This window comes from Malurus melanocephalus, unplaced genomic scaffold (genome assembly GCF_030028575.1).
Source record: "Malurus melanocephalus ecotype Western Australia unplaced genomic scaffold, MMel_1.1 scaffold_408, whole genome shotgun sequence".
NCBI lineage: Eukaryota > Metazoa > Chordata > Aves > Passeriformes > Maluridae > Malurus > Malurus melanocephalus.
This window is the reverse complement of record NW_026623640.1, coordinates 351001-363262: the sequence shown is the minus strand read 5'-3', so window position 1 is coordinate 363262 and position 12262 is coordinate 351001. Positions and strand designations below refer to the sequence as shown.

The following is a 12262-nucleotide window of genomic DNA, read 5'->3' as shown; positions in this document are numbered from 1 at the left end:
TTTCTCTGTAATGTTTTTCTCTGAAAACATTGTCTCAAAACCAAGACACCTTTCCTTTCCTATCCTATCATGAAAAGCCTGAAGCACACCATCCACCATGCTTCCAAATGACAATTATTTCGCATAATTAGTCACAAGAGCTTTCATTAACAAAGTACTAATTTTACAGAAGCAAGCATAAAAAGTTAGGAAAATGTCAAACTAAGTACCCCACGGAAAAAGAATGGCTTCTGGTGGAAACATCATATTACAGTCTTCAATGGCATGATCCTGTACTATTTTTTGCACATTTGCTGCCTCATTGTATATGCAGGATTATGGAGCTCACTTTGTCAACAGCTGCTCAGTGCTTTGTCTTCCCCTCAATCTTCAGTCCGCAGCCTCATACTTTATTCAATACAGTCAATTCTTCAAAGCTTTGAAAAGAGAATTATTAACTTCCTCTTGCACCACTTAAAGTATTTCACAAAATACAATAAATATTAATGAATTCATTTTCTCAGAACCCCAAAGAAGTATTAGTATAGCCCATTTCCATTAGGGAATGGAGGTACAGAGATGAAACTAAGAAATTTTCATTAATCTTGGATACCCATGTTGAGGTGACTTCATGGTACATCTTTCATTCACCTCAGTTGCAGGTATCAAGACTGAGCAACTCTAAGGTTTCGACCTCTAATAAATGGAGTAGATACAAGACAACTCCAATAAGGAATATTCGCAGAAAGGGATGAGTAACGACCTCTTGAAAGCAAGCCTAGTTTACAAAAAGATCTGCTCAGCAAATTCCACAGCAGAGTCTGGTACTGAATCTAATTCTTCAGGAAAATAATTAACCATTATACCACCAATCCTCCAAAGGCAATTCCCAGCTCGAAATTTCATCTTCCTACCACAGCTTCCCTGCTACTCAGCCCTGACGCATCCACTGAAGTTTTATCATCACTGAAATAGCATTCCATAAAAAGCCAGTGTGATTGTACACTTACGAGATTTCATATAAATATACCAGTACCATAATTGTTGCATTTTTGAATGCCTGTGATCTTTTTAAAGTTAAGAAAATTATTTTTGTGCTATCATTTACCCCATGTTACTTTCCTAAATTAAGAAGAAAAGGTAAAAAAAATTCCCACAGTGACAGTTCTCTACCTATGGTCTCTGTGGGTAACTTGAAAACCATTTAGACATCTGTTACCTATACTACTATAAAAGTCATGACAGGAATTGGCTGTCAGCATACCAATGTGAGTGCTGTGCATTACTTAATACAAGGGGTTTCCAATGCAGTTACTGGTAGTAATCTAGCCAAAATGCTCCAGGCTTCTCCCACTCTCTTCCTTTCTAAGTCTTTTCCGCAGTCTCACAAGAAATTCTTTAATGTGAGCATAGTGAAGCAGTGGCCCAGGTTGCCCAGAGAAGTTATGGATGTCCCATTCCTGGAAGCGTTCAAGTTGGATGGGGCCCTGAGCAACCTTGGCCTCAGACTTTCCCCTCTCTGGATCTTTGTCCAGCAGTTTGGTTCTCCCCAGAAAGCCCACTCCTCTCTTGCCACCAGTCCCACTCTACTGGCTCTTCTATCAATTCTCTCTGCCAAAACCACAGTTTTCCTGTCCTAAATTTCTAACACAACTTCAACCAGCAGGTGCCTACTCTTCCCTCGTCACCAGCTTCTTGTCCCAGACAATTTGTTAGTCCCTTACTGCCTGCCTTCAGTTGACAATCTTTTCAGGCACCAATCAAGTCCCACTCAGTTTCCCTCCTTCCAGCTTCAGTCCCACTCCTGTCACTGATACATCACCTGCCTTTTGTTCCTTCTACTTTGTCACAGCTTCTTCCTCCACTTATCTTAAATGACAAGGGATCAACGGCAGCACACACAACACTGAGTTCTCAGATGCCAATACAGTGCCTGGCTTCACTCCTGCCTTCAGCAACCCATTTCAAGGACTATCTGCTCCCACCAGGGCTGGCATGTATTTAATTATTCACTGCAGAGGGAGTTTAAACAGTTCATTAACACACAGGAGGTGCTAGCTTATGTAAAATAGACACAAGAGGTCTAGCTTATATAAAATAGACAGTCATAACTCTTAGCAGCTCAAAGAAAATTTTAACACTCCTCCCTGGCCATGATCAAGCTCCACTGTTTCAGGAGAACGTTTCTTTACTAAGTTTAACCAGGCTTGTTGCCTTTTTTTTCCTTTTCTTGGTTTTTTGGTTTTAGTTTGGTTTGGATTTCGGGGGTTTTTTTATAAGTTACCAACAAGCACACAAGAAAATGACATCAATTTTCTTAATTATGTCATTTTTTTTTCTTCCCAGTCTTTTAGCTCAATAACATCTGACCTCTTCTGGATGAAATAAAATAATTATCTCAGACTGATTAAAAATAAAAAAAAAGGAAAGAAAAAACAAAAAAAACAACCAGAAATAGATGCCACTAATTCTAGTAAGTGATTTTTTTACATCACAAGCACTTGATTATAAGCTCTTAGAAGCAGGACTCCATAAGGCAGAGAAGCTTGACAACCTTAATTATTCGAAAGTCCTACCAGCCACCACAACAACACTTCAAATCATTGTATAAAGACTCCATGGGAACTGCATTATGATCCGTGTGTAACAGAGCAGCTCAACACTACCTCGGTTCCACTAATTTCAGGTTTGCTTATGATGATTAAAGTTATTCTTTTAAAAACACTTTTTAAATTTTTTTCAACAAAAAGAAACAATGGAATTGTGAATTTGCACAGAAGAAAGTGAAGTCTGATGCTGACATTAATACTTTTAGAAAAAAAATGGAAGAAAAATTTCTTTTAGATTAAAAAAAAACTTCACACACTGCTGTGTTCCCTGATACTAGTGCACCAAGAAACGATACAGATATTTAGAAGCTGTTCCAAGCATATAATAAAYAAGAGAAATAAACCTAGGGGCTGAAAATAATGTATTTGATGCACTAGTATACAGAGGCAATTTCTTTGTGATACTGAGGAACCTGTCCTCCTGTTCAGGTGTAATGGCATGTATCAGCTCCATCTTTAAAATAGTTTAATCTAATGTGGTTGCTATTATTTTTGAAAGGGAACTCTACCATGATAAAAATCCTCAAGGAAAGGTTTATACTTCAAAGGAAAGTTCCCAATTATTTTCATGTTAGTTTTCAGTAGCTGGGGGGGAAAAAAAAAAAAAAGGCCATTTTAATCCAATAAATATCAAGGCTTGTTCACAGATCTGCCTAATTCAGCTGGAGGTCAGCACTGCAGTCACTGAGACAGTAACTCAGTAACTACATATATACCATAGGGTTTATATCACTGATGCATTATACTGAAACCTGTGCACTTGTAGATTCAAGCTTGGGGAGTTTTCCCTCTGTCCTGACTTCTCAGTCAGAATAACACAGACCTAATGGATAATGAATTTCAGTTTTATCTTCATTTATGCATGTTGAATTTCAACTTCATTCTAAGGATTTTTTTCTTGAATTATGTTCAAAAGTTATGTAGAGACTTCATGGATTTGAAAGAAATGGTAATTAACTGAACTACTAAATCATTGCAAATTGGCAACACTGAAAGCAATCAGGATATACAGTTAATAATAGGCACAGGCAAACCTCAGTGCAGAGGTAGATACTATTCTGTACAAGCTGGGGAAATATGCTGGAAATACTACATCGTTCTCTATCAGGCTGCACTGCCTCAAGAAAGGAAACATAGCAACTCTGGCTTGAACTTAAATGGTGGCAATATTTATAGCAGAACATCTTTTTGCTCTATGCTAACAGGGTTCAGCAGAGCCAAGTTTCCTCTCTGAAGTATTTGGCAATGTCACAATTCACACATTATGTAATGCCATAAGCACTTATGTAAGTGCTTTTCCTCAGAAATGTTACATGGGATAACAAGGATAAAGAATTCCATTTCCTAGGTAGATAATGAGAATCAGAGCAGGTGAATAACTTGCCCTGAGACATTGTTGTCAAAAGTCAAAATTCACCTCTCTGGACCTTTAGGTTATGATTTTAACAATTATCTTCCTATCAGTTTAGCACTTGCTCAGTGTAAGTAAAAAGAGAACTCTTTTGGAAAAACATAGATTCAATTGTCCCAAAATATTTTATTTTGTGGAAAGAGGAGAAGGGGTACCATAGCAAAGCCCTGGTATTTTCTTAATACTTAAGACTGATTGCCAGCCTAATGAGGTTTAAACACTAATCTACTGACTACATTGAGATCATAAAGTGTCAATGTTAAATTAACTAATTAAGTTGCAGTCAGACAACTAGAAGACCAACTGAAGAAGCTGACATAGTTCTTTCTCTCCTCTTCCATTACAGAAATTCAACTAAAAACTGATGACTTTTTGAAAAAGCCATGCCCTATGAATGAACTCTATTCATCTGTTATTTTTACACACACATCTTTATCCCAGGATGGCTAACCTATTCTTTTCATTCAGAAAGAATTAGCAAATTGCTTGAAAACATAAAACAATATGCCAATATACAAAGGTGGCATCCCAGAATATTTACATAGAACATTTGATGGAGAACTTACATTTTCCTAAGGTTGTAATCATAGAGTATGCAACATACATAAACCCAAACCTCAGCATCCCGATGAACATTATTTTCCCGATCAAGGGATCCACATGAGGAACTCCACTCTCTTAGAAAAAGCATTCCTCAACTGGATGCAATAGAGATTATTTGGTCTCACTATCAAAGCAGGTTCACAAAAATAACTTCATCTCTCCACAGTCCTAACTTGTATAAAAGGTATCAGTTGCTACATTCTTTTAAGAATTGTAGAAAACAGCAGCTACAACATGACACTAAAAAATGAAAACAATAAATTTTGAGTATTTTCAAATTTATATCCTTTGAAGTTATTTTTATCAATAGCCAAATTGTTTATTAAGATAAATGGTTTAAGACAGAGAGACAGTTTTCATGAAAAGTATTCACTTATTGGTAACTAGCTGAATTACTCTTTATCAATTGTTTCAATTTTCATAAAGGCTTCATTTCTTTACTGACAGTGCTAACACAATTACTGAATAGGTGGCAAAACCACAAGTATTTTTACCATTGTGAAGCTACATAGTTTACCAGCTATTAATCTAGTCTTGAAAAATATGAGTTCATAGAAATGTGTGAGTGCATATAAGAGCAACATTAATTTGCTCAATCTTTGCTCCTTCTTACTGTCAAACCAGAGTTGTACAACTGAAATAGGCTTAATAACTATTCATTAAAATCTAGCTCTAAAACACTTTTAGACTGTAACACAGTGTCATTTCTCTCTACACTGGAAATATTAATCTTTAGCATCTTGATATTTTGTATGGAACACACGGTACACACATTAACACCATACGTGAAGAAAAATCAGTCCCTGAAGACAGAATCGTGCCTTTTGCTGTATAAACGTACATGTGACAGCCTTGAGAATCAACAGCTGAGGCACAAACTCTAAATAATAGGCTGAATTGATTATTACTAATTAGAGGCCAGAACGTGCCTACACAGAGACACAATCTGTACCAAAATTCAACTTCAGCAACCCAATTCAACATTTCAAAGAAATCCAATGTCTTTAAAGAAAACCTTTGCATAAATTCGATTTCTCATTAATTCAGTTCACAATAAGTTGTTTTTCACTATGTCTAGTCACAATTCTCATAAAAGTAGTTATTTAAAATAATTTTAAAATACTAAAATTATCAGAAAGGTTTCAGAATATCAATTACAAAAATAAAACTCATTATATGAGCTGTTGATCTTCTAATCAGAAGTTACAATTATATTCTAGTAATTATATTCTCATTTTCCTATGTGTTTCTGAAAGAAGGGAGAATATTTTCAACTTTGTAATTAAAGTCTTATTGGAGTCTTATTAAATTATTCACTTTTTTCTTAAATACTTTAAGAAATCAAAAAGAACATCTCACAGCAAAATAAATAAAAAAATGGTGGATAATAGAGAATAAACTTTAATGTTAGATGCAGATCTCATAGAATCATAGAATACTCTGAGTTGGAAGGGACCCACAAGCATCATTGTCCAACTTCCTGCCGTGCACAGCATTATCCCCAAGAATCACACCGTGTGCCCAAGGGTAATGTCCAACCTCTGTCAGGCTTGGTGCTATGACCACTTCCCTGGGGAGTCCATTTCAGGGCCCAAGGACCCTCTGGGTGAACAACCTTTTTCTAACATCCAACCTAAACCTCCCCCGACACAGCTTCAGGCCATTCCATTGTGTCCTGTCACTGGTCACCACAGAGAAGAGATCAGTGTCTATCCCTCTGCTTTCCTTCAAGAGAGGTTGTAGACTGTGATGAGGTCTCCCATCAGTCTCCACTTCTCCAGGCTGAACAGAAAGTGACTCAGTCACTCCTCACATGGCTTCCCTCAAGGCCCTTCACCATCTTCATAGCCCTCCTCCATCTGAGACAGTTTTCTGATAAACTCAAAACACTTCCTCAAAAAGAATAATTTTCTAGCTTGTACCAAGTCACTGGGGCTGATTTTACAGAAACTTCCAGCACAATTATTTTCTTCTTATTTTCACCTTCTTTTTGCCATAAATACTTCAGCTGTTTGCAACACCAAGAATACCAAAAGAAATTCATCCTAAAGTGCTGACCTGCTCCATTAGAGAACAAATGGGAGATCCTTTCATGAAGAAGAAAGTTATGTGATAAGAAGCAGCTAGCGCAATAACTTGTAAAATATTTCAATTATGTTTCATCACTGAGTACTTTAATTATATTTAATTATATGTCAGTAGCACTATATATTACACTGTACATAATCTTTATAAAATATGGACATTTTAAGCCCACAAATCCTATGTGCCTAAGTTAGACATTCCAAAATTTTTGTAAAAAGTTTGAATTTACATACAATAGTATTGTTAACCTAGTATTGTTAACCTATGAACATTCACAGGGATTCTAAGCATCTCAATTAAGCAATCTGGAACAGATTTCTTTTCCCAGTATTTTCTTATTTTCATCTTAGTACATTTTTAAACTCCTGTTGCACTACTGAAAGGAAGAGAAATTAGATTAGCCATATATCAAAGTCACACTTTCCAGACCTTCAGTGTGTTGTTTCACAAAATAATATTTTTAAGAAAAAACAATTTAAGCACCTTAAGTTCTGTTTCTGGGAGGTGGAAATGTAAGCCAGGCTTTATAATAAAAGTTTAATTAATTGTCTTTTTCGGTAGAAGAACCACTGTACAGATATTTTTATACAACTTACCAAATATCTTTCTGAAGAGACACTGACTAAAATCAGATCATCTCCAACACGCACTTTTTCTCCTTCTGATCGTTGTTTGGAAGCAGGATGTATGGTCCACCAGCAAGCCTCACCTAATATCAGTATTGAGTAACAACAAAGAAAGAAAAAAGGAAGAAGAGGCCCAATGTTACTGATGTTGCTGTCACACTTGTTTCAGTCTTAGAAGTTCTGATCCAGTTTTATTTTGGTTAAACCAAGCGTCCATGTGTTTTCAATAACTAGTAAAATTCCTGCATCACCTTGTTGGAAATTCAGCTCTCAATAATGCATATAGGCAAAAGACTAAGATCTCTGGAACAGTGATTGCAGAGTTGAAGATGATGGCTCTCTCTGTTTACGAGGCAACCTGGTCCAGGTTGCTTTTGCTAAAGCAATTCCCTGTCACCTTCATTACAGATTCTGGAAAAGTAATTGAAGAATATTCTGCTGAGAATTAGGACAAAGAAATAGAGCAATGAAAATGAGCATATTGCTTAAAATAACATTTGAAAGATCTCTTAAGTTGAAATCCAAGTACGTTCTTCCACTTCTACTGACAATTCTGATCTCATGATAAAGCTTGCTTGTAGATGCATTGCTTCTTTAACGAAAATCATGTTTATCGGAAAAGAACGCAGATACTGTAACAGTTCAACTGCTGTTGGAGATCTTACTCTTACTACTCCTAGCTAAAGCAAGGCTTTAAAAAACAAGCAAACTTACATCCAACTAAGCAATTCTGCCAAACTGATTACATTGTAAGGAGCAGTATCAGTCTTAAAAACTAAAATAAATCCAAGTCATCAACATTTCTAAAGTTTTAATAATTTTTTTATCAAAAATAATACAAGTTTAAATTTTTTTTCAGTGGAAGGCTTTTACAGGAATTAAACTTGGGATATAATTTATATTTAAGCATCAATATATATGTTCCTATCTCATAGAAAAGAAATTGCATATCTGTATGAAAACATAAAGATACTGAATATTTAAACAGCGAAATATTGTTAGGTTTCTTTAGCTCTTAAAATGCCCTTATTTTTACAAGATTTATACGTATTTTCGGTCCCCTCTGATTTTTAGACTGAAAGTATTCTTTATTAAATAGTGTTTTAAACCAGTGTTTACCTGTTGTGTCCTCTTGCAATCCTACATCAAATGCCAGTTTATCCATTGATGATCGAGATGTAGAGAGACAGCATAGATACTATCAAAAGAAAAATGCATACATTACTTGTTTTGCTCACTTCTGATCATCCACTGAAATACAAAAGGCCATCAACCCACTAGAACAGGATTAAATACTCTTAGATTATCCCCACTAGTTATTACCAAGAACATGTATGCCTGATAAAGTGAAAGACACTCAAGGAGACTTGACAAAAATACAAGTTCTAAAATAACCTCTCAGTCTACCCAGGTTGTCTTTTCACTGAGATGGGATAGTAAGAGTGGAAATAAAGGAGTTAGTTACTTGGAGGTAAGGACTTTGTAACTCATCAGGGAATTTCCAACTGACACTTCTGTCCAAAATACATCTAAGAAGGAATCTCCTTTTCCTCTCAGTCTCCAGCATATGCTCAGGTTGACAGCAAGCTGCCAGCTGTAGATTCAGTCACAGTTTATGCAATATGGAATATCCAAGGGGAAAGGAATGAGAATTCAACAGCTCAGACTGACGAACAGAGGATTCAGGACTACAGGAGCCAGACTTAGTTTTGGCACTTACCCAGACACAACCAGCCTGGTTTCATATTGCCAAGCATCTACCCTTCACAAAGGTTTCTAGGAACCACAGTAAAATTCCTCTGATGTGAGTAATTTTCCAGGTAAATGGCAATAGTCTGCACACTTTCAAGCATAACTTTTATACAAAAAGGAAATCACTTCTGCTCCTAACTCTTGTAACACGGTTACATACCATGCCGCTGTAGGAATGGCGCAGCAAGATTGCATGTCCGTAGAGCAGTGTTCGATGTCCACCACCTTGTGCAGACTGAAAGACAAAGAGAAATGATACAATGATGTGTTCTCATAAAATGAAGCCTTTTCAGAAAGAAAGAAAGACAAATGAGAGGAAACTGTGTACTTTGAGGCATCCCCTATTTGGTAAAAAATGTTCTAGAATCTCCAATCCTTCTTCCTTGTGCTGAAACTAGGTAGCCTCTAAGAGGAGCAGCTTTGGTGTGTGTCATAGCATCCTCTACACACTTACCTATGGTCAAATGTCTTCATATTCACCAGTTTTCCTACAAATTATATACTTTTCTATGTAGATAGAATGCAGAGAGATTTTGGAACATTCTCCTTATTCTACCAGAGAGTATCCATCAACCACGTTGAAGAGTATCAACCTGCAAACTGTTTGCCCCACACTGCTTTAATACTGTCAGAGAGAATTCTTTATTCAATAGGACAGGAAAATGTTCAGAGACATCAAAGCTAACTCAACACTATTTGGGTGTTCTGAAAATTCAGAAATCATATCCAAGTAATTGTTCTTTTTGAGAAATACAGCATAAATCTCAAGTAAAAGAAAATTGAAGTAACAAAATTCGCTTTTACTCCAAGAAACTACCACCATTTTTCCCCAGTATTTTCACTGCAGTTTCTATTTAGCAATAGTCAGTTTAACCACTTGTGAAAGAATAAATAAATCTTGTTAAAGCATGAACAAACCTTCAACTTCTGCTGAAGATTTATGTATTCCTTATGCCAAAATGCAGATGACTGGTACTGAACAGGAGCAGAGACTGACAAGAGCGTAAGTTCATACTTCTCTGACAGAACAACTCATGTAACATTATGCACAGCACACTCTCCAAGAAGCATTGATAAGTAAATAATTTATAAGTCTATAAATGTGACAACTCCATAAGCAGCATCATTCCTCTATATAGGAATCCTGAATTAATTTCTTATACATGGTATTCATACCCTTTCTTTACTACAGTACCTTGACCTTCTGTTTGACTGGAACATCAGATTCATTATAAAATAAATTGGAAAAAAATTATACTACCTTACATCTCTGGCACCTACATTTCAGGGCTGAAGATCAATTTAACTGAATGGCTATGGTGGCAATATGCAATTATTTCCCCTCCATGTTTATTTGTTGTCCTTCTTTATCTTTTATGCATTAGCATTTACTGATCTTTGAATTACTTCATCAAGAGAAAAAAAAAAAAAAAAGGGATAGATGGTGAAACAGCAAGCACTTCAAAAATAATATTAGCACTTTTAAGGAACTGCCAAGAGTTTCTGGCTTTTATGTTTACTGAGAAAAAGGTAGCTTGATGGACACAAGGCATATTTTGACCTTCAACAAACTGCATAGCAGTCAAAATGCAGGGAGGCACACTCAAAAAATCTTTCTGGAAGACTGATTGACATGAATTTTTATTAAGAAATAAACAAAGTCAAGGACTTTGTCACAGGCACAGTCTTGACAGTAAGACATGAAGACTTAGCTCTGAACTACCACTAGCACCACCACTTTTTCCAAAGGCACAAGGAAACAAGACATTTGATAATATCAGGCCCACCATGCCAAAGATGAACGCTGAATGTCTGTTGCTCATCATATCAGAGAAGGGGGAAAAAAACTGCTGTAAGCATACTGCCCTACTGGCATTTCAGCTATACCTGCAAACTTTATCAACAGCAGACACAGACACCCAACTAACAAAGCCAGTAATATGAACAAAATTTCAAAATGTCACCAATATTTTAATCAAAAGTATTCTATATTACTACTCATCAATTCAATATCTAACATAAAGAATTTATTGCCTTTTGCACAAAGATGAGAACAGCATGACCAAAAAAATCAGAGTAATATTAGCTTGCCCTTACTTTGGCCATATTGATCTGTCTGTCTAGCACCTATTTAGTTAAATTCTCACTTGTAGCTGAATGGGAAGAAGATTGGCTCTAAAAGATTTCAATCACTTTTGTGAAAAATGGAAGAGCGGGGTAAGTTTTTTTCCAAGAGGATTAAAGCAATTCCTTTAAATGAATATTACTTAGTCCATTAGAAGAATGCAAGCAAGTTTGCAGTTTGTTTCTTAGATGGAAAACACAGTTGTAAAAGAACATTTTAAGTATTTTCCAGTTAAAGATTTCTAAGAGGCAATCATATTCAAACCATTATTTTGGGGGCAAAGTGAAAAGATGAAACAGAAAAATACAGAAAAAGCTAGCAAACAAAGCTGGCTCTATAAAACTGCCTTCCACTTTGGAGCTTGTCTTCCAGGACATGTACATACCTGTACATAATGCACAGCAGTTGCTAACAACCACATTATTTATTATGAGTCTTATTTTCTTTCTATTTTATATTTCCAATTTTCTGAGTAATTTCCAAGTTGAACAGACATTCCTCAAATAAAACCACACTGAACAAAAATATATTTCTTTTCAAAGAAGAACTTACCACTGAGGTTTACAAGCTATGCCATTTGGGAGTATTAATTATATTAACACAAAATTCCTCTAATTTTATTCCCCTAGAATCTGGGGTTTAGAATAAGACTTGAGAAGCCTTCAGGACTGGCAAACATAAAGATAATAATTTGAGATTGACAGCATAGGGTACAAATTCATACTGCTTGTGAAAGCATCATGTAAACTGCCCATCTCTAATCCAATATTTCTGAAGCTGGAATAGAAGATTAATTTGGAGTCATCTCATTACCCAAAAGTCATTTTTAAAGAAAAGTAAATTTAGAATATAACAACAAAAATTAGAGCTGAATAAATTATCATTCCAAAAATATAAACAGCTTTCAAGTTCAATACATTGTAAGACCAGGCAAGAGAATAGATTATTAAAATTTGAGCTGTTTAATTGGATGCAAAGAATGTTATGATAAACCAAAATTAAGAAAGATAAGCTAAAATTGGGAAATACATTTTCTTAATAGAAAGAGGACGAAAATGCCAAAAAGCACTCA

General features: G+C 35.7%; 1 protein-coding gene across 1 annotated transcript in view; it reads right to left on the bottom strand.

Annotated features, from left to right (window-relative positions):
* The window catches only part of RYR2 (ryanodine receptor 2), a 288052-nt gene that overhangs the window by 213640 nt on the left and 62150 nt on the right, over nucleotides 1–12262 (bottom strand). Inside the window, exons 6-8 of the mRNA XM_057379481.1 lie at nucleotides 9226–9300; nucleotides 8433–8511; nucleotides 7284–7396 (exon numbers count right to left, since the gene is read on the bottom strand). Of these exons, the coding sequence (XP_057235464.1) occupies nucleotides 7284–7396; nucleotides 8433–8511; nucleotides 9226–9300 (267 nt within the window). The remainder of the gene's footprint in view (nucleotides 1–7283; nucleotides 7397–8432; nucleotides 8512–9225; nucleotides 9301–12262) is intronic.